The sequence below is a fragment of the Neophocaena asiaeorientalis genome, unplaced genomic scaffold (assembly GCF_003031525.2).
Source record: "Neophocaena asiaeorientalis asiaeorientalis breed wild unplaced genomic scaffold, Neophocaena_asiaeorientalis_V1.1 scaffold924, whole genome shotgun sequence".
In the NCBI taxonomy this organism is placed as follows: Eukaryota; Metazoa; Chordata; class Mammalia; order Artiodactyla; family Phocoenidae; genus Neophocaena; species Neophocaena asiaeorientalis.
The window spans coordinates 54,422-78,167 of record NW_020173139.1 but is presented as its reverse complement, the minus strand read 5'-3'; the positions used below and the strand labels follow the sequence as shown (position 1 = coordinate 78,167).

At 36.9% G+C, this 23,746-nt stretch overlaps 1 protein-coding gene and 1 long non-coding RNA gene across 2 annotated transcripts in view; both read right to left on the bottom strand.

Moving 5' to 3' along the window:
• The window catches only part of LOC112399145 (uncharacterized), a 48,095-nt gene extending 27,496 nt beyond the window's left edge, over positions 1 to 20,599 (bottom strand). The window contains exons 1-2 of the long non-coding RNA XR_003003179.1: positions 20,449 to 20,599; positions 13,982 to 14,116 (exon numbers count right to left, since the gene is read on the bottom strand). This is a non-coding gene — a long non-coding RNA (uncharacterized LOC112399145). The remainder of the gene's footprint in view (positions 1 to 13,981; positions 14,117 to 20,448) is intronic.
• Positions 15,846 to 16,040, bottom strand: NBDY (negative regulator of P-body association). Its single transcript, XM_024744117.1, has one exon. It carries the CDS (start codon positions 16,038 to 16,040, stop codon positions 15,846 to 15,848), a length of 195 nt encoding a protein of 64 aa, XP_024599885.1.
• Positions 20,600 to 23,746: the final 3,147 nt, after the last annotated feature.

The following is a 23,746-nucleotide window of genomic DNA, read 5'->3' as shown; positions in this document are numbered from 1 at the left end:
AAAGTAGCAGGATACACAATTAATGCACAGAAATCTCTGGCATTGTTATACACTAATGATGAAATATCTGAAAGTGAAATTAAGAAAACATTCCAGCTACCATTGCAACAAAAAGAACAAAATATCCAGAAATAAACCTACCTAAGGAGAAAAAAGACCTGTATGCAGAATATTATAAGACACTGATGAAAGAAATTAAAGGTGAGAGAAATAGATGGAGAGATATACCATGTCCTTGGATTGGAAAAATCAACATTGTGAAAATGACTCTACTACCCAAAACAATCTACAGGTTCAATGCAATTCCTATCAAAGTACCACTGGCATTTTTCAAAGAAGTAGAATAAAAAATTTCACAATTTGTATGGAAACACAAAAGACCCCGAATAGCCAAAGCAATCTTGAGAATGCAAAACAGAGCTGGAGGAATCAGGCTCCCTGACTTTAGCCTATACTACAAAGCTACAGTAATCAAGACAGTATGGTACTGGCACAAAAATAGAAAGATCAATGGAACAGGTTAGAAAACACAGAGATAAATCCATGCACATATGGTTACCTTATTTTTGATAAAGGAGGCAGGAATATAGAGTGGAGAAAGGACAGCCTCTTCAATAATTGGTGTTGGGAAATCTGGACAGGTACATGTAAAAGTATGAGACTAGATCACTCCCTAATACCATACACAAAAATAAGCTCAAAATGGATTAAAGACCTAAATGTAAGGCCAGAAACTATCAAACTCTTAGAGGAAAATATAGGCAGAACACTCTATGACATAAATTACAGCAAGATCCTTTTTGACCCACCTCCTAGAGAAATGGAAGTAAAAACAAAAATAAACAAATGGGACCTAATGAAACTTCAAAGCTTTTGCACAGCCAAGGAATCCATAAACCAGACCAAAAAACAACCCTCAGAATGGGAGAATATATTTGCCAATGAGGCAACTGACAAAGGATTAATCTCCAAAATTTACAAGCAGCTCATGCAGCTCAATAACAAAGAAAGAAACAACCCATTCAAAAACTCGGCACAAGACCTAAACAGACATATCTCCAAAGAGGATATATAGACTGCCAACAAACACATGAAAGAATGCTCAAAGTCATTAATCATTAGAGAAATGCAAATCAAAAGTACAATGAAGGCCTTCCCTGGTGGCGCAGTGGTTGAGAGTCTGCCTGCCGATGCAGGGGACATGGGTTTGTTCCTCGGTCTGGGAAGACCCCACATATCCCGGAGCAGCTGGGCCCATGAGCTATGGCCGCTGAGCCTGTGTGTCCGGATCCTGTGCTCTGCAACTGGAGAGGCCACAACAGTGGGAGGCCCGCATACCGCAAAAAAAAAAAAAAAAACTACAATGAGATATCACCTCACACCAGTCGCAATGGCCATCATCAAAAAATCTAGAAACAATAAATGCTGGAGAGGGTGTGAAGGAAAGGGAACACTCTTCCACTGCTGGTGGGAATGTGAATTGGTACAGCCACTATGGAGAAGAGTATGGAAGTTCCTTAAAAAACTACAAATAGAACTACTATATGACCTAGTAATCCCACTAATGGGCATATACCTTGAGAAAACCGTAATTCAAAAAGAGTCATGTACCAAAATGTTCATTGTAGCTCTATTTACAATAGTCCGGAGATGGAAACAACCTAAGTGTTCATCATCAGATGAATGGATAAAGAAGATGTGGCCCATGTATAGAATGGAATATTACTCAGCCATAAAAAGTAACGAAGTTGAGTTATTTGTAATGAGGTGGATAGACCTAGAGTCTGTCATACAGAGTGAAGTAAGTCAGAAAGAGAAAGACAAATACTGTATGCTAACACATATATGTGGAATTTAAGAAAAAAATGTTATGAAGAACCTAGGGGTAAGACAGGAATAAAGAGAGAGACCTACTAGAGAACAGACTTGAGGTTATAGGGTGGGGGAAGGGCAAACTGTGACAATGTGAGAGAGAGGCATGGACATATATAAACTACCAAACGTAAGGTAGAGAGCTAGTGGGAAGCAGCCGCATAGCACAGGGAGATCAGCTCTGTGCTTTGTGACCGTTTGGAGGGGTGGGACAGAGAGGATGGGAGGGAGGGAGACACAAGAGGGAAGACATATGGGAACATATGTATATGTATAAGTGATTCACTTTGTTATAAAGCGGAAACTAACACACCATTGTAAAGCAATTATACTCCAATAAAGATGATTTTAAAAAAAAGCAGAAACTAACACACCATTGTAAAGTAATTATACTCCAATAAAGATGTAAAAAAAAAATAAGGAGAAATAGAAAATAAGAAAAGACCAATCACAAGTAATGAAATTGAAACTGGGATTAAAAATCTTACAACAAACAAAAGTCCAGGAATCCATGACTTCACAGGAGAATACTACCACATATTTAGAGAAGAGCTAAAACCCATCCTTCTCTAACTCTTCCAAAATATTGCAGATGTAGGAACACTCTGAAACTCATTCTATGTGGCCACCATCACCCTGACACCAAAACCAGAGAAAGACACTACAACAAAAGAAAATTACAGACCAATATACTGTTGAATATAGATGCAAAATCCTCAACAAAACACTAGGAAACAGAATCCAACAACACATTAAAAGGGTCATATACTATGGTCAAGTGGCATTTATCCCAGCGATGCAAGAATTCTTCAATGTACGCATTTCCACTGATGTGATACACCATATTAACAAACTGAAGAAGAAAAACCATTATGATCATCTCAATAGAGGCAGAAAAAGCTTTGGACAAAATTCAACATGCACTGATGATAAAAACTCTACAAAAAGGGGGCATTAGGTAACCTACTTCGACATAATAAAGGCCATATACAACAGATTCACAGCAAAATCATTCTCAATGGTGAAAAACTGAAAGCATTTCCTCTTAGATCAGGAACAAGACAATAATTTTCACTCTCACCACTGTTATTCAACATAGTTTTGGCAGTCGTACCACGGCAATCAGAGATGAAAAAGAAATAAAAGGAATACAAATTAGAAAAGAAGAATTAAACTATTAAAGACACAGACCTACCGGAGAACGGACTTGAGGATATGGGGAGGGGGATGGGTGAGCTGTGACAGGGCGAGAGAGAGGCATGGACATATATACACTAACAAACGTAAAGTAGATAGCTAGTGGGAAGCAGCCGCATGGCACGGGGATATCAGCTTGGTGCTTTGTGACTGCCTGGGGGGTGGGATAGGGAGGGTGAGAGGGAGGGAGACGCAAGAGGGAAGAGATATGGGAACATATGTATATGTATAACTGATTCACTTTGTTATAAAGCAGAAACTAACACACCATTGTAAAGCAATTATACCCCAATAAAGATGTTAAAAAAATAAAACCTAGGAATAAACCTACCTAAGGAGACAGAAGAGCTGTATGCAGAAAACTATAAGACACTGATGAAAGGAATTAAAGATGATACAAACAGATGAAGAGATATACCATGTTCTTGGATCAGAAGAATCAACATTGTGAAAATGACTATACTACCCAAAGCAATCTCAAAATTCAATGCAATCCTATCAAAATAACAGTGGCATTTTTTACAGAACTACAACAAGAAATCTTAAAATATTTATAGAGATGCAGAAGACCCTGAATAGCTAAAGCAGTCATGAGGGAAAAATACGGAGCTGGAGGAATCAGACTCCCTGACTTCTGACTATGCCACAAAGCCACAGTAATCAAGACAATATGATATTGGCAGAAAAACAGAAATAGATGAAAGGATCAGGATAGAAAGCCCAGAGATTAACCCACCTACCTATGGTCAGCTAATCTGTGACAAAGGAGGCAATGATTAACAATGGAGAAAAGACAGTCTCTTCAATAAGTGGTGCTGGGAAAACTGGACAGCAACATGTAAAAGAATGAAATTAATAACACTCCCTAACACCATACACAAAAATAAATTCAAACTGGATTGGAGACTTAAATGTAAGACTGGAGATTATAAAACTCTTAGAGCAAAACATAGGAAGAATACTCTTTGACAAAAATCACAGAAAGATTTTTTTGATCCACCTCCCAGAGTAATGGAAATAAAACCAAAAATAAACAAATGGGACCTAGTGAAACTTCAAAGCGTTTCCAAAGCAAAGGAAGCTACAAACAAGACGAAAAGACAACCCTCAGAATGGGAAGAAATATTTGCAAATGAATCAACTGACAAAGGATTAATCTCCAAAATGTATAAAGAGCTCATGCAGCTCAATATTAAAAAAACAATGCAATCCAAAACTGGGCAGAAGCCCTAAATAGACATTTGTCCAAAGAAGACATACAGATGGCCAAGAAGCTTATGATAAGCTTCTCAACATCACTAATTATTAGAGAAATGCAAATCAAAACTACCATTAGGTATCACCTCACCCCAGTTAGAATGGGCATCATCAGAAAATCTACAAACAGCACATGCTGGAGAGGGTGTGGAGAAAAGGGAACCCTCTTGCACTGCTGTGGGAATGTAAATTGATACAGTCAGTATGGAGGTCCCTTAAAAAACTAAAAGTGCACCCTAATGTTAATTGCAGCACTATTTACAATAGCCATGTCATGGAAACAACCTAAATGCCCATTGACAGATGAATGGATAAAGAAGATGTGGTACATATGTACAGTGGACTATTACTCAGCCATGTAAAGGAACAAAACTGGGTCACTTGCCGAGACATGGATGGATCGAGAGACTGACATACAGAGTGAAGTAAGTCAGAAAGAGGAAAACAAATATTGTATATTAATGCATATATGTGGGATCTAGAAAAATGATACAGATGAAGCGGTTTGCAGGGCAGAAATAGAGACAGAGATGTAGAGAAAAAACGTATGGACACCAAAGGGGGAAAGTCGTGGGAGGGGTGTTTGGTGTGACAAACTGGGAGATTGGGATTGACAAATATACACTAATATGTATAAAATGGATAACTAATAAGAACCTGCCGTATAAAAAAATAAATTAAATAAAATTCAAAAAAGTGTAAAAAAAGCAGGAAAATAAATAAGGAAACACAAGCTTTAAATGATACGTTAAAGAAGATGGACTTAATTGATATTTATAGGAGATTCCATCCAAAAAAGACAGAATACAGTTTCTTCTCAAGTGCTCATGGAACATTCTCCATGATCGATCATATCCTGGGTCACAAATCAAGCCTTGGTAAATTTATGAAAATTGAAACCGTATCAAGTATCTTTTCCTACTACACCACTATGAAACTAGATATCAATTACAGGAACAAATCTTTAAAAAAAACAAACACATGGAGGCTAAACAATACATTACTAAATAACCAAGGGATAACTGAAGAAATCAAGGAGGAAATAAAAAAATACTTAGAAACTAATTACAATGAAAACATGACAACCCAAAACCTATGGGATGCAGCAAAAGCAGTTCTAAGAGGGAAGATTATAGCAATAGAATCCTACCTCAGGAAAGCAGAAACATCTTAAATACACAACCTAACCTTATACCTAAAGCAATTAGAGAAAGAAGAACAAAAACACCCAAAGTTGGCAGTAGGAAAGAAATCATGACGATCAGATCAGAAATAAATGTAAACAAAATGAAGGAAACAATAGTGAAGATCTATGAAATAAAAGGTGATTCATTGAGAAGATAAACAAAATTGAAAAACCATTAGCCAGGCTCATGAAGAAAAAAAGGGAGGGGCTTCCCTGGTGGCACAGTGGTTGAGAATCTGCCTGCCAATGCAGGGAACACAGGTTCGAACCCTGGTCTGGGAAGATCCCACATGCTGCGGAGCAACTAAGCCCGTGCACCACAACTACTGAGCCTGCGCGTCTGGAGCCTGTGCTCTGCAACAAGAGAGGCCGCGACAGTGAGAAGCCCACGCACCGCGATGAAGAGTGGCCCCCACTTGCCACAACTAGAGAAAGCCCTCACACAGAAACGAAGACCCAACACAGCCAAATAAATAAATTAATTAAATAAATTTTAAAAAAAAGAAAAAAGGTAGAAGGCTCATATCAATAGAATTCAAAATGAAAAATGAGAAGTAACACCTGATACTGAGGAAACACAAAGGATCTTGAGATATTACTACAAGCAACTATATACCAATAAATTGGACAACCTGGAAGAAATGGACAAATTCTTAGAAAAGCACAACCTTCCAAAACTGAATCAGGAAGAAATATAAAATATAAACAGAGCAATTGAAGCACTGAAATTGAGACTGTTTTTCAAAATCTTCCAACAAACAAAAGCCGAGTACCAGATGGCTTCACAGGTGAATTCTATCAAACATTTAGAGAAGAGCTACCACCCATCCTTCTGAAACTCTTCTAAAATATAGCAGACGGAAGAACACTCCCAAAGTAATTCTACGAGGTCATATCACCCTGATCCCCAAATTAGACAAAGATGTCACAAAGAAAGAACACTACAGGCCAATATCACTGATGAACATAGATGCAAAAATCCTCAACAGAATACTAGCAAACAGAATCCAAAACACATGAAAAGGATCATGCACCATGATCAACTGGGGTTTATCCCAGTAATGCAAGGGTTCTTCAATATAAGCAAATCAATCAATGTGATAAACTGCATTAACAAACTGAAGGAGAAAAATCCATATGATCATCTCAATAGATGCAGAAAAAGTTTTGGACAAAATTCAACACCCATTTATGATAAGAACGCTTCAGAAAGTATGTATAGAGGGAGCTTACTTCAACATAATAAAGACTATGTATGACAAACCCACAGCCAACATCATTCTCAATGGTGAAAAACTGAAACCATTTCCTCTAAGATCAGGAACATGACAAGGTTTTCTATTCTCACCACTATTATTCAACATAGTTCTGGAAGTTTTAGCCACAGCAATCAGAGATGAAAAGGAAATAAAAGGAATCCAAATCAGAAGAGAAGAAGTAAAGCTGTCACTGCTGATGACACGATACTGCACATAGAGAATCCTAAAGATGTTACCAGGAAACTACTAGAGCTGATCAGTGAATTTGGTCAAGTAATTAATGCACAGAGATCTCTTCCATTCCTATACACTAATGATGAAATATCTGAAAGATAAATTAAGGAAACACTCCCATTTACCACTGCAACAAAAAGAATAAAATACCTAGGACTAAACCTAGTTAGGGAGGCAAAAGACCTGTACTCCAAAAACTGTAAGACACTGATGAAGGAAATTGAAGACATAAAAACATGGAAAGATATACCAGATTCTTGGGTTGGAAAAATCAATGTTGTTAAAATGACCATATTATCCAAGGCAATCTGAAGATTCATTGCATTCCCTATGAAAGTACCAGTGGCATTTTCCATAGAACCTGAACCAAAAATCATAAAATTTTTATGGAAACACAAAAGACCCATAATAGCCAAAACAATCTCCAGAAGAAAGAACAGAGGTGGAGGAATCATGCTCCCTGACTTCAGACTATACTACAAAGCTACACTAATCCAAATCATATGCTACTAGAACAAAACAGACATGTAGATCAATGCAACAGGATAGAAATCCCAGAAATAAACCTACACACTCACAGTCAATTAATCAATGACAAAGGAGGCAGGAATACACAGTGGAGAAAAGACAGTCTCTTCAATAAGTAGTGCTAGGAAATCTGGACAGCTACATATAAAAGAATGAAATTACAACATTCTCTAACACCATATACAAAAACAAACTCAAAATGGATTAAAGACCTAAATGTAAGATTGGATACTATAAAACTCCTAGAGGAAAACACAAGCAGAATACTCTTTGACATAAATCACAGCAATATTTTTTTGGATCTGTCTCCTAAAGTAAAGGAAATAAAAGCAAAAATAAACAAATGGGACCTAATCACGTTTAAAAGCTTTTGAAGAGCCAAGGAAACCATTGACAAAATGAAAAGACAGATTAGTGAATGGGAGAAAATATTTGAAAATGGTATGACCTATGAGGGATTAACAACCAACATATATAAACAGCTCATACAGTTGAACATCATAAAAACAACACAACTAAAAAATGGGCAGAAGAACTAAATAGACATTTATCCAAAGAGGAAATGCAGGTGGCCAACAGGCACATGAAAACATGCTCAACATCACTAATCATCAGGGAAATGCAAATCAAAACCACAAGATACCACTTCACACCTATCAGAATGGCTATCATTGAAAAGAGCACAAATAAAAAATGTTGGTGAACATGTGGAAAAAAGGGACCATTTTATACTCTTGTTGGGAATGTAAATTGGTGCAGCTACTGTGGAAAACAGTATGGAGGTTTCTCAAAAAACTAAAAATAGTACTACCATATGACCCAACAATTCCACTCTTGGGTATATATCCAACAAAAAAAACCCAGTCATTTGAAAAGATACATGCAACCCCAATGTTCCTAGCAGCATTATAATTACCAAGATATGGAAGCAACCTAAGTGTCCATCAACAGATGAATGGATAAAATTGGGTATACACACACACACACACACACACACACACACAATGGAATATGACTCAGACATAAAAAAGAATGAAATTTTGTCATCTACAGCAACATGGATGGACTTGGAGGGCATTATGCTAAGTGAAATAAGTCAGACAGAGAAAGACAAATACTGTATGATATCACTTATATGTGGAATCTAAAAAATACAACAAAGTAGTGAATATAACAAAAAAGGAGCAGACTCACAGATATAGAGAACAAACTAGTGGTCACCAGTGGGGAGAAGGGGGAGGGGCAGTATAGGGTGGAGGAGTGGGAGGTACGAGCCATTGGGTATAACATAGGCTCAAAGATGTGTTGTACAATGTGGGGAATATAGCCAATATTTTGTAATAACTGTAAATGGAAAGTAATCTTTATAATTGTATGAAAAAATTTTTTAAAAGTTAAAAAAAAATCCATGTACCTATGTCTTGGTTTCCAAATACTGTCTCCCACTAAATGGTACCAGAGATCCATAGAGAAATGGTCAATGAGTCAGGAAACACCAGACAAACATGAAAGTAAAAAAGTAAGGAAATATTGAACTCAAAGTATATATCAAAGAATGATGGGAATATGTCAAATAATCAGAGAATCCAGGTTGAATGGGCTGCCACTGGGACAATTTGAGCATTAAAATAAATTATGATAGCAATAGCGTATTCATGAAATAAAGTAAAAAAATCTGTGTGCCAAACTAAGATAAATAAATAAATAGATGGAGGGGGGAAAAAAGCTCTTCCTTGAAGTAGAATACAAACTAATGTAGTAAAAATGATGATGTTTGAAAATGACCATTTTGCAGCCTTCATAGTAATAACTGATTTGGTAAAGAATTATCAATAGATATTAAGGCCAGTGGATTTTAGTTTGATGAGGAATAGGATATCTACACAATTTCAAAGTACCCCCAGCAAAATTATTAACTACAAAGAGGAAAACGGAACTTTATAGTGGATTAATCTAGCAAACATCATCTGAACAAAGTAATCAAGGTTAACATTTCTTCTAAGGGGTCAAATCAATATTATACGTCACTGATATGCTGCCCTAAGAACAATATATTACTTCTCTGACATTCCTGCCAAAATGCATAATCTATACATAATAATGAGGAACTGGCATGCAAATTTAAACTTAGGAACAATCTACAAAATAATTGTTCTGTAGTCTTTTAAATTGTCAATGTCATGAGAGACAAAGAAAGGTTGAACTGTTCCAGGTTAATAATAATAAAAAACTGAAGAGACATGCGAACTAAATGCAATGCATCATCTTGGATTGAAATTTTGATCAGGAAAAGAAAATAGCTATAAAAGACATTATTGGGATAAATAGGTGAAATTGGAATATGGCCTAGATAATAATATTGGAACCCCAATTTCATATACTACAAAACTATAGTAATCAAAGGAGTATGGTGCTGACATAAAAACAGACATACAGACCTTGGAACAGAATCGGGAGCCCAGAATAAAATGCTACATATACAGTCCACTAATATTTGACAAGGGATCTGAGAGTACTTAATGGAGAAAAGATAGTCTATTTCATAAATAATGCTGAGGAAACTGAATATTCACATGAAAAAGAATAAAACTGGAGCCCAATCTTATACCACTCGCAAAAATTAATTCAAGATAGATTAAAGACTTAAAGGTAAGGATCTGAAACCATGAAATTCCTAGAAGAAAACAGGGAAAAATCTTCTTGATATTTGTCTTTGCAATGATTTTATGGATATGACACCCGAAGCATAAGCAACAAAAGCAAAAAATAAACAAATGGGACTATACCAAACTAAAAAGCTTCTGCACAGAAAAAGAAATGATTGACAAAATGAAAAAGCAAACTATGGAATGGGAGAAAATATTTTTAAAACATATATCTGATAAGAAATTAATATCCAGAATATATAAGGAACTGATACAACTCAATACCAGAAAAACAAGTAATCTAATTCAAAAAGGTGCAAAAGACTTAAATAGACATTTTCCCAAAGAAGACATATCTGGCTAACAGGCACATGAAAAGGTACTCAACATCACTAATCATCAGGGAAATACAAATCAAAAACACAATGAGATATCTCACACTTTTTAGAATGGCTGTTAACAAAAGCAGGAGATAACAAATGCTGGTGATGATATAGAGAAAAGTGAACCCTTGCATATCCCTTGATGGGAATGTGAACTGAAATATCTACTATGGAAAGCAGTATGTTGATTCCTCAAAGAATTAAAAATAGAACTACCATATGATCCAGCAATTCCACTCCTCGGTATATCTGAAGGAAATGAAATCACGATCTCGAGATATCTGCAACCCCTATGTTTACTGCATCATTATTTACAATAACCAAGATGTGGAAACAAACTAAGTGTCCACTGACAGATGAATGGACAAAGAAAAAAAAATACACAATGGAACATTATTCAGCTATAAAAAAAAAGGAAATCTTGTCATTTCTGACATAGTGGATAAACCTTGAGGGCATCAGGCAAAGTGAAATAAGTCAGACAGAAAAAGATAAATCCTGTATGCTCTCACTTATGCATGGAATCTAAAAAAACTGAACTCATAGAAACAGAGAGTATATTGGTGGTTTCCAGGGGTGGTAGGGTAGGGGAAATGGGTGAAAGTGGTCAAAGGGTATAAACTTTCAGTGGTAACATGAATAAGTTCTAGGGATCTAATATAAAGCATGGTGTATATTATACTGTAATTAATACTATAGTTAATAGTATATATAGTTATATAACTATAGTTAGTAGAGTTAATACTATAGTATAATGACTATAGTTAACAATTCTGTATTGTATACTTAAAAGTTGCTAGGAGAGTAGATCTTAAAAGTTCTCACCACACACACACAAAAATAGTAACTATATGAGGTGATTGATGTGTTAACTAATCTTATCCTGTGTAATCATTTTGTAATATATACATGTAGCAAATCATCACACTGTACACTTTAAACTTACAATGTTATATGTCAAATATAACAGTATGGAGGTTCCTTAAAAAACTAAAAATAGAACTACCATATGAGCCAGCAATCCCACTACTGGGCATATACCCTGAGAAAACCATAATTCAAAAGGACACATGTACCACAATGTTCATTGCAGCGCTATTTAGAATAGCCATGATATGGAAACAAATGTCCAATGACAGATGAATGGATAAAGAAGATGTGGTACATATATACAATGGAATATTACTCAGCCATAAAAAGGAATGAAATTGGGTCATTTGTGGAGATGTGGATGGAACTAGAGTCTGTCATATAGAGTGAAGTAAGCCAGAAAGAAAAAAAGAAATATCGTATATTAGCGCATATATGTGGAACCTAGAAAAATGGTACAGATTAACCTATTTGCAGGGCAGGAATAGAGATGTAGACATAGAGAAAGGACATGTGGACATGGTGGGGGAAGGGGAGGGTGGAACGAATTGGGAGATTAGGTTTGACATAAATACACTACCATGTGTAAAATAGCTAGTGGGAACCTGCTGTATAGCACAGGGAGCTCAGCTCAGTGCTCTGTGACGACCTAGATGGGGCGAGGGGTGGGAGGGAGGTTTAAGAGGGAGGGGATATTGGTATACATATAGCTGATTCTGATTCACTTCATTGTACAGCAGAAGCTAACACAACACTCTAAAGCAATTATACTCCAATAAAAAAAATAAAGCTGGAAAAAATGAACTATAATAGAGCTTACATTGTCCATTTGAAATACATGTTCTCCCAAACTCATCCCTTTTTCAGTGAGTATGAGTGGATAATCTTGACAATAAAGGTTTATGGAACAAAAAATTGGAACAATGTCCAATTTCTCTTTTGACACATGTACTGAGGTTATGTAAGAGAAAGGCATTATTCTGAGGAAATATACACTGAAGTATTTACAGGTAAAGGAGCATGATGTCTGCAAGTTACTCTCAAATAGTTCAAAGAGAGAGAAGGAGGGAGGGGGGAGGCTTAAGACAGGGAAGGGAAAGGGGAAGGGAGAGTGAGAGGGAGAAACAGAAATAGAGAATTATAAAGCAAACATGGTAAAATGGTAATTGGTGAACCTGGGTAAAGGGTGTATGGGAGTTCTTTGTAATATTCTCAGAACTTTTCTTTAAGTGTAGAATTAGATCAAAATAAAAGGTTTAAAATCACAAGTATAAATATCATCAATAACTCCATCACTGAATAGCGTAATCAGTTTCCCTGTGTATTTAATGAAAGAAAAAGTTTTATATTGCTGAAATCTATTGGGATGAGGAGCCAGTGTATAATTTGTTTTTGCTACCAGAAGAATAATAAAGATGAAGTTTAACTGTAACTGGATTAATGATTTCACAATATGATTTCTAAAAGAGAGATCATATGTATGTAAATTGAAAAAAAACCAAATAACTCATGAGTCAAAAAAGAAATCATAAGAGCAATTAGATAATAATAATTGAATAATAATAAAAATACTACACATAAAAACCTACACATAAAAACCTGTGAAATTCTTCTAAAGTGGTATGTAGTGGAAAACTTCGTTATAAATTCTTATTTTAGGAAAGAAGATTTAAAATTACTGAGCTAATGGTCCAAATAAATAAATTAGAAAAAGAGCAAACAAAAAGAAAGTAAAGAAAAAAATAAAGATAAAAGGAAAAATTATAAAAATAGGGGACAAAATATTCAATGGTGAGGCCTGATGAAACCAAAAGCAGGAAATACATTCGAAAACTGAATATTATAATTTATCACACAGTCACAGTGTCATATTAATGGAGGAAAATACCCCATATGATCATGGCAGTAGATACAAAGTATTTGGAGAAAAAACTCCATACTCATTCAGAATAAAAGCTCTCAGCAAACTAAGAATACAAAGGAATTTCTTTAACCCGAAAAAGAAAATCTACTAAAAATGGTGAAACACGTATAGTTTCCTTGTAAATTCAGGAGCAAGACAAGGAAATCCTCTGTCACTGCTACTATTTCTCATTGTACTGAAGATCCTAGCTAGCCCGGTAAGACAAATTAAAAAATAAATATTGGAAAGGAACAAACTGCCATTATTCACAATATAATAAATTAACAGATAATCCAGAGAACCTACAAATTATTAGAACAGATATAAATCAGAAAGGTTACAGTGTATAAAATCAGTATGTAAAAATATCAATCGTGTTCTCATTTACGGGCAATAATCTGAAAATGTGGTTTAAAATATACATTTCACAGTAACAGCAGGAACTATAAGGTAATTAGGAATGAATATAGCAAAACAGCTTATAGATAACATTATTATTATATGGTATATATGCTTTCATATAATGTAGAAAGTGGTTTCAATTTATCATTTGGTGCTAGCTTTTTGTTTGGCTAGTTATATTTAATGTGTCATAATCAACTCTTATTCCTGCTCCTTCCTTAAAAAGTTTTTGGTAAAGAAATTACCTTAAAAATCACAACTTCCTGAAGCAGGACATCAGAAAAGCAGGGTAGCATTGTCAATAATCTTCATTGTCTTCACTGAATAACTATTTTATGGATGCACCAAGGAAATGGAGTCATACTGCAATTCCTCAAAGACTGAAAAATAATAAAATAACATTAAATCATTTCTTCTGTTACTGTTCATCTCTTTCCCCTGGGCTCCTCAAGTCCTTATGCTTTACCATACCCACATTGCAGTTATATATTCATGAAAAACAGTTATATAGACAGTAGTAGAAGGGATCTATTGCATAGCAATTATGAGCAGAGACTTTAGGAAGCTTTGTAGAACAGTGTCTGGCACATAAAGATGTTCAGTAAGTATTTGCTATTATTATAATTTTCAATGATTTGAGTAACTGGAGGAAATTATGTAGCTCTTGCACTTTTTGCCCTGTACAGCCTTCTTTGTTTTCTGTTTGAGGATTGCTATCCCTATGGTGCCTCCCAGCCCCAACTCTACCCCTTTGAACAAAGAGGTAAAGTTGAGGGAAATCAGGCAGTAAGGAATGACTGGGTGATGCTTCCAAGCACAATAGAGCTCATTCTTTTTCTATGCACTACCACCAAGCCCCAAGTTCAGAACTCCCTTAGTTGCCACTGTTATCCCATCATTCATTGACCTATTTATTCAAATATCTGTTTCATTCCTATGTGCTTTGGTTATCCACCCCCTACAGCCCCCAGCATAATGCCTAGTCCATTGCAAGGGCTTCTTAAAGGTTTGTTGCATGAATGGAGAAAGGATGCCCTGTCTCCTTTGGATTACAAGAATCTGTGAGGTTTTGGTCAGAGTTTATTTTTTGTATTCTATAAGCTCATCTAAATAGAAGATCATTTTTCTGATAGTAAAAACTGGACTGCTAAAATACAATACTTCCTTGAAAATCTTCAGTGGTTTCCACTGCTTATGGATTAAACTGCATAATCCTTAGCATAACATTTAAAGCCCTGCAGCACTCTATCTCACCTAGTTCTTCTCATACATTCAGAGTTATAGCCAAGTTTTCCTAGAACAAGCCTGCCTTGGGAAAGGTAAGCCAGAAAAACATTCTCTCCCCCTCCACATGGGAGATGTCACTCACCCTTTAAGGTCCACCCAGAGTTACCCCTTCCTCTTTGATGGCTCAAGATTACTACCAGGCAGAATGATTTGGTTCATCTCATCCCCCACACCCCCGTGCTTCCTAAATACCTTGAACAAGCAAACATTATGGCACTTGGGTTTGAGTTGCTATATTGTAACTTTTTGTTTTTTACTAATTGAATTCTCCTGCCATATAGAGAAGCACACACCTCTGAAGGCTCACCTTACAATACTGCTACCACAGTGCTAGCCATAGGAATTAGGCCTTCAATATAATGTTGTTATTGATCTTGAACCAATCATTTTTTGAATGGAAAAGTTTCAAATATACACAAAAGTAGCAAGAACAGTTTAATGAATCCCCATGTATACGTCACTCAGCTTTAACAATTATTAACTCATGAACATTTTGTTTGTACCCCTCACCTGGGCCCTACTGAATTACTTTCAAGCATATCAAAAGATTAAGTCTACTTCTTAAAAATATAACCACGATTGTCATAGCTAATATATTAAAATAATTACTTAATGTTATTAAATATCCATAAATTCACCCCCACATATTTTGTGGAAGAGCTATTTAATGCCTGCATGTTCTTTCTTCAACTTTGAAATCCTGGAGAGAATAGGGAAAGGGAGAAGGAGATCTGGGAAAATATATAATTAAGTTTCAGAGAGCCTGGATATCCCAAATGAGAAAGAATCTGACCTGGTTTGGGGTGAGAGAAGTATATTGTACTATTTCTCCGGAGAAGGTGGGTGCGACTTCAGGCCCGGTGATGCTGGAGGAGGTGTGGAAGGGAGAGGGGTACTACCTCCGTTGGGGGTTCCTTCTGGATAATCCCAACGTGGAGCTAGGAGGCAGCGCTTTTTTGGAGGCTTGATTTCCCGCGTGTTTCCAGGCTGGAGCGTGGTACAAGTTTGGTCCCCCATAAGGATTATAGGACCCGGGTGTCAGCTCTCTCCGGTGGGCCCTGGAGAAGCCAAGAGACCGGAGATGGCGGCGGGTCCCCTCCAGGCACAGAGCTTCCTCCCGGTTTCGCTTTTTCCGTATTTCCTGTATCCTGAGACGTATATCCCCTCTCCTCCTCGCTCCCTACCCCACCACATTTTAACGTTTCTACAAGGATGGGTCTTTAAAAAAACGATACTCATATTTAATATAATGTTTTCCCCATCTCGCCTCCCAGTGTAACTAAATCTGTGAACAGTCTTATACTATCTATGAAATTCTAAGTTACAAGAAATTTAGGTTTACTCATAAGTGGTAAACTCTGCGTAGATTGTTGAAAGGCGCTTGGTGTGGGGGCGGGGCGGCGGGGGGGAGGAGAACAAAGAGGTGATTGAAGAGCTAAGAGCTTTACGATCTAGTTGCAGAAGCACAACACAGAGCCATGAAACAATCTACGACCATTTAGAAAGCAATATACAAACGTCTTAGTTGACTAAAGTGCAGAATAGCACACCAGCCACCAGCACTGACCGTGGAAATTGAATGTAGAAAACAAATTCATCGTATGTCATAGAATCTAAGATTACTTTCTTCTTCATATTTTAACAAATTAGAAATCTCTGAAGGCTTATCTTTTAAAAAATATTTCAACATCTAGGAAATCTCTGACAATTGATGGTATGTCATACTTTCGTTGTCAATTTTTTATCTTTTCTAGAGTTAAGGAAAATAATGATTCATCCTCCTATGGCTGGTGTATTATATTCTGGGATATACGGTAAGCAACCGGAAGAGGGTGCACTGTGGCTTAGAATAAAAGGCTATTGGAACTTCTTAGACCTTCCTCATTCACATCCATCTCCCTTTGGCTATGGACACACTTTTCCAGCACTGTCCCCAGTGTTTTTTAATGTAGAGAGTTCAATCCTTAATGTCAAAATAGAACTGACTTTTAAAATACTCTGCTATTTACAAGCTCTGTGATAGTTAAGTCGTTGATTAAGCACTTGAGGCTTTCGTTTCCAGGAGATAATAATTTCTTCCTTGTAAAACTATTGCCATAATCAGGGATAATGCATTTAAGACACTTACTATGATTACCTCTCATCTCCACCATCACTACCTTCTTCCAAATACTAGTGCTGCCCTTTACACAAACTAGATACTCAGTAAATGTTTGGGAAATAAATGACCCTGTGGTTTTCTAGCAGATGCTACTTATAAAGACAAGAAACGTAGCAGTAAGTTAATGAAAAGATGTGAAGGGAAATACAAAGAAAAAATGCTCTAGAGCTAGAAGAACAGTTGGGACTAGGCATAAAGATGTGGGAGTTAGCAACATAGAATTGGTAGTTGAAGTCATGAGTGATGTTCCCAAGAGAAAATGTAGAGGAAAAGAGAAGTGGGCTGCTAAAGGCAGACTATTGAGCAATTAAAGTCAGAAGAGGAGAAGCCTGCTGCAAAGGCTGAGAAAGAGTGGCCAGATTCAGAAGAGAGGGTGCCAACCCAAGGTTTCTCACTCTTGGCACTATTGACATTTGGGGACATATCACTCTTTCTGGTGGGAGCCTGTCCTGTGCACTGTAGGATGTTTAACAGTATCCCAACCCAGGGCAATAGCATGCCCCCCACATCCCGGAACTGCCTCCAGGTGTGGTAACCAGAAATGTCTCCAGGTACTCCCAAATGTCCCCTGGGGGGGAAATCATACCTTTTGAGAACAGTTGATTTAGCCCTAATCCTCCAAACTTGCTCCTTTCCTACTCTTCATTTCAGTGAATGTCACACTTCTACCCAGTTGTACAAGTCAAACCTTGGAGTTGTGTGTGTGTGTGTGTGTGTGTGTGTGTGTGTGTGTGTGTATCAGACTATTTATTATTTCCCAAAGTAAATGTAGTAATATTTTCACAATCTTTTTACAGGGGTCTCTAAATCTTGCAAGACAAAAGACTTTAAGAGTAAAATTGGAAATTAAGTTGTTTTATAGCTATAGTTTTAGTAAATTAAGAGAAATATGTGCCTATTTTAGTAAAATGACCGGAATTAAAAATTGTATCAAATCCAGGTGGGTTTGATTTATGGGAAACATTTGACTTGAGTTGAAAACGTTCCCAACTTAGAGCTGCTGACATCAACCCGAACCATTTATACTTTAAATGGATTTATTTATTTTTATTTTAAACTGCATTAAAATGCATATAACGTAAAATTGACCATATTAACCTTTTTAAGTGTACAGTTCAGTCATGCTAAGTATATTCACAGAGTTGTACAACCAAAGTCCAGAATTTTTTATACCCATTAAACAACGTCACAATTTCCCCTCTCCCCAGCCCTGTCAACCGCCATTATACTCACAACTGGATTTTTGTGTTTTTTTTGTTATACTAGAATGGAAAACTAAAGCCTTTTACTTCTATGTTTCAAAATGATTTTTCCCCATAATTTTCTCCAAGTTCAGCCTTTTTTTTTTCAACATTGATGAACTAGCTGCATGTGAAACATGGAACAAGAAGAGGGCATTGCCAAGGTGAAGGACTATAGATCTGAATTCCTTTCATAATTTCAAGTGCTCAAAGGATGACAACAGAGAACAAAACTGAACCCTCTGGGCGATAGTAATCTGTTTTCATTTAGGGTTTTTTAATTGAGGAGTTCGTTGATTCATTGTGTTTTTTCTGGAAATTAGCTTTCATCTTAAGGCCAAGAATTTTTCTCTTCTTTGAACAAATATAAAGGACTTCTCTGTTAATTTTTTTAAGGTAAAAATCTAAGGGTAAGAACCATGGGGTCCCTGTAACATTCTCATAAAATGAAAAATAAGAATGATTTGGAGGAAGACTACATGCATTTTTGTGTGTGTGTTTTACTTCAGGTTTTTTATTTTTTTTTTCCGGCATGCGGGCCTCTCACTTGCTGCGGTCCCTCCCCCTGTGGAACACAGACTCCGGACGCGCAGGCTCAGAGACCACGGCTCACGGGCCCAGCTGCTCTGCGGAATGCGGGATCCTCCCGGACCGGGGCACGAACCTGCATCCCCTGCATCGGCAGGCGGACTCTTAACCACTGCACCACCAGGGAAGCCCTTACTTCAGGTTTTAAATGTAATATTTCACTTAGAATTTTTTAGAATTCTATGAAACACAAAGAAGAAAGTAAGAAGATCTATTATCTCTCTAGATAGCCTCTATAAACATTCAAAAGATTAAATAAGTAAAAGAGATAAAATGGTGTAAGATTAGAAAAAATTGATACTGCAGAAAGATCCAATGAAAAGTAAAAATATCCAAAGTTGGCCATTGTAGTCATGATTCAATAATTAATAGCGTGGAGAAGAGCAGAATATAAATTTGTATATGTTTACACAAACACACACATACACACAGATATGTGTGTGAGAGTTGCATCTACCTGCATATGTGTTGCTTTTCATTTCACAAAGGTGATCATACATTCACCATTTTGGTAGGGTGTTTTTTTAAAGTTAACCATGTAGCTTGGTGATTTTTCCATGTAACATGTTCTTTATTCTCATTTTTAAAGGTCCTTTTAATGGCTGCACACAAACCCATTGTATGGACTTACCATAATTTTTAATTTAAATAATTATCTATTCATGGATGTTTGTGGATACTTTGGTTATTTCCAGTTTTTAAAATTGAAAATTAATCCATATACTATAAATTCACCTTTTTATAGTATACAATTCAGCATTTTAAAGTATACACAAAATTGTGCATCCATTACCACTATCTAATTCCAGAATATCTTTATCACTTCAAAAAGAAAACATGTACCAATTAGCAGTCACTCCCAATCCTCCATCCCACAGCCACTGGAAACCGCTAATCTATTTTCTGTCTCTATGGATTTGACTATTCTGGATATTTCATATAAATGGAATCATAGAAATAACAAGATGGCGGAGTAGAAGGACGTGCGCTTACTCCCTCTTATGAGGACACCGGAATCACAACTAACTGCTGAACAGTCATCAACAGGAAGACACTGGAACTCACCAAAAAAGATACCCCACATCCAAAGACAAAGGAGGAGTCACAATGAGATGGGAGGAGGGGCGCAATCACAATAAAATCAACTCCCATAACTACTGGGTGGGTGACTCACAAAGAACACATATAGCACAGAAGTCCACCCACTGGAATGAAAGTTCTGAGCCCCACATCAGGCTTTCCAACCTGGGGGTCCGGCAACGGGAGGAGGAATTCCTAGAGAATCAGACTTTGAAAGCTAGTGGGATTTGATTGCATGACTTTGACAGGACTGGGGGAAACAGGGACTCCACTAGTGGAGGGCACACACAAAGTAGTGTGTTCATCGGGACCAGGGGAAGGAACAGTGACCCCCTAGAGAAAGAACCAGACCTACCTGCTAGTGTTGGAGGGTCTCCTGCAGTGGCTGAGGGTAGCTGTGGCTCAACGTGAGGACAAGAACACTGGCAGCAGAAGATCTGGGAAGTACTCCTTGGCGTGAGCCCTCCCAGAGTTGGCCATTAGCCCCACCGAGGAGTCCGGGTAGGTTCCAGTGTTGGGTTGACTCAGGCTAAACAACCAACAGGGAGAGAACCCAGCCCCACCCATTAGCAGACAAGCGGATTAAAGTTTTACTGAGCTCTGCCCACCAGAGCAACACCCAGCTCTATCCACCACCAGTCCCTCCCATCAGGAACCTTGCACAAGCCTCTTAGATAACCTCATACACCAGAGAGCAGACAGCAGAAGCAAGAAGAACTAGAATCCTGCAGCCTGTGCAACAAAAACCACATTCACAGAAAGATAGACAAGATGAAAAGGCAGAGAGCTATGTACCAGATGAAGGAACAAGATAAAACCCCAGGAAAACAACTAAATGAAGTGGAGATAGGCAACCTTCCAGAAAAAGAATTCAGAATAATGATAGTGAAGATGATCCAGGACCTCAGAACAAGAATGGAGGCAAAGATCGAGAAGATGCAAAAAGTTTTAACAAAGACCTAGAAGAATTAAAGAACAAATACCTAGAAGAATTAAAGAACAAACACCTAGAAGAATTAAAGAACAAATGAACAGGGATCAATAATACAATAACTGAAGTGAAAAATAAACTAGAAGGAATCAATAGCAGAATAACTGAGGCAGAAGAATGGATAAATGACCTGGAAGACAGATGGTGGAATTCACTGCCACAGAATAGAATAAAGAATGAAAAGAAATGAAAACAGCCTTCAGACTTCTGGGAAAACATTAAAGTCTTCATTCATTAAAGATTTCACTCAGCCTTCACAGACTTCTGGGACAACATTAAAAGCAACAACATTCGCATTATAGGGGTCCCAGAAGGAGAAGAGAGAGAGAAAGGACCCGAGAAAATATTTGAAGAGATTATAGTGAAAGATTCCCTAACATGGGAAAGGAAATAGTTAATCATGTCCAGGAAGCACAGAGTGTCCCAGGCAGGATAAACTCAAGGAGAAAGATGCCGAGACACATAGTAATCAAATTGACAAAAATGAAAGACAAAGACAAATTACTGATAGCAACAAGGGAAAAACTACAAAAAACATACAAAGGAACTCCCATAAGGGTAACAGCTGATTTCTCAGCAGAAACTCTACAAGCCAGAAGGGAGTGACATGACATATTTAAAGTGATGAAAGGGAAGAACCTACAACCAAGATTATTCTACACAACACGGATCTCATTCAGATTTGATGGAGAAATCAAAAGCTTTACAGACAAGCAAAAGCTAAGAGAATTCAGCACCAACAAACCAGCTCTAAAAGAAATGCTAAAGGAACTTATCTAAGTTGGAAACACAAGAGATGAACAGAACCTACAAAAAAAACCCACCCATAACAATTACAAAAATGGTAATAGGAACATACATATGGATAATTATCTTAAACACGAATGGAATAAATGCTCCAACCAAAAGACACAGGCTCGCTGAATGGATACAAAAACAAGACCCATATATATGCTGTCTAAAAGAGACCCAGTTCAGACCTAGGGACACATAGAGACTGAAAATGAGAGGATGTGAAAAGATATTCCATGGAAATCAAGAGAAAGCTGGAATAGCAATACTTATATCAGATAAAATGAGTTTAAAATAAAGACTGTTAAAAGACACAAGGAAGGACACTACATAATGATCAAGGGATCAATCCAAGAAGAAAATATAAAAATTATAAATATATATGCACCCAACATAGGAACACCTCAATACATAAGGAAACTGCTAACAGCTATAAAAGAGGAAATTGACAGTAACACAATAATAGTGGGGGACATTTAACACCTCACTTACACCAATGGACAGATCATCCAAAAGGAAGTTAATAAAGAAAACAGGCTTTAAATGACACAGTAGACCAGATAGGTTTAATTGCTACTTATAGAAAATTCCATCCAAAAGAGCAGATTACACTTGCTTCTCAAGTGCACACAGAACGTTCTCTAGGATAGATCACATCTTGGGTCACAAATCAAGCCTCAGTAAATTGAAATCATATCAAGATTCTTTTCTGACCACAATGTTATGAGATTAGAAATCAATTACAGGGAAAAAACAGAAAAAACACAAACACATGGTGCCTAAACAATATGTTACTAAATAACCAAGAGATCACTAAAGAAATCAGAGGAAATCAAGAAAAATACCTACAGACAAATTACAATGAAAACACGGCAATCCTAAACCTAAGGGATGCAGCAAAAGCAGTTTGGTATAAAGAGGCAAGTTTATAGCAATACAAGCCTACATCAAGAAACAAGAAATACAAATAAAATTTCTAACATTTCACCTTAAGGAATTAGAGAAAGAAGAACAAACAAAACCCAAAGTTAGTAGAAGGAAAGAAATCATAAATATCAAGCAGAAATAAATGAAATAGAAAAAAAGAAAACAGTAGCAAAGATCAATAAAACTAAAAGCTGGTTCTTTGAGAAGATAAACAAAATTAATAAACCATTAGGCAGACACATCAAGAAAAAGAAGAAGACTCAAATCAATAAAATTAGAAAGGAAAAAGGAGAAGTTACAACAGACACCGCAGAAATACAAAGCATCGTAAAGGACTACTACAATAAACTCTATGCCAAAAAAAATGGACAACATGGAAGAAATGGAAAAATTCTTAGAAAAGCACAACCTTCCGAGACTGAAGCAGGAAGAAATATAAAATATGAACCGACAAATCCCAAGTAATGAAATTGAAACTGTGATTAAATGTCTTCCAAGGCTTCCCTGGTGGAGCAGTGGATGAGAGTGCGCCTGCCAATGCAAGGGACATGGGTTTGTACCCCAGTCCGGGAGGATTCCACATGCCACGGTGCAGCTGGGCCCGTGAGCCATGGCTGCTGAGCCTGAGCATCCGGAGACTGTTAAAAAAAAAAATTACAGGCCAATATCACTGATGAATATAGATGCAAAAATGCTCAACAAAATACTACAAAACAGGGTACAACAACACATTAAAAGGATTATACATCATGATCAAGGGGGACTTATCCCATGGATGCAAGGATTCTTAAATATATGCAAATCAATCAACGTGATACACCATATTAACTAATTGAAGGAGAAAAACCATATGATCATCTCAATAAATGCAGAGAAAGCTTCCGACAAAATTCAACACCAATTTATGATAAAAACCCTGCAGAAAGTAGGCATAGAGGGAACT

Excerpts from the sequence above, each read along its gene's own strand:
- NBDY (XM_024744117.1), bottom strand. The coding sequence starts at position 16,040 with ATGGGGGACCAAACTTGTACCACGCTCCAGCCTGGAAACACGCGGGAA.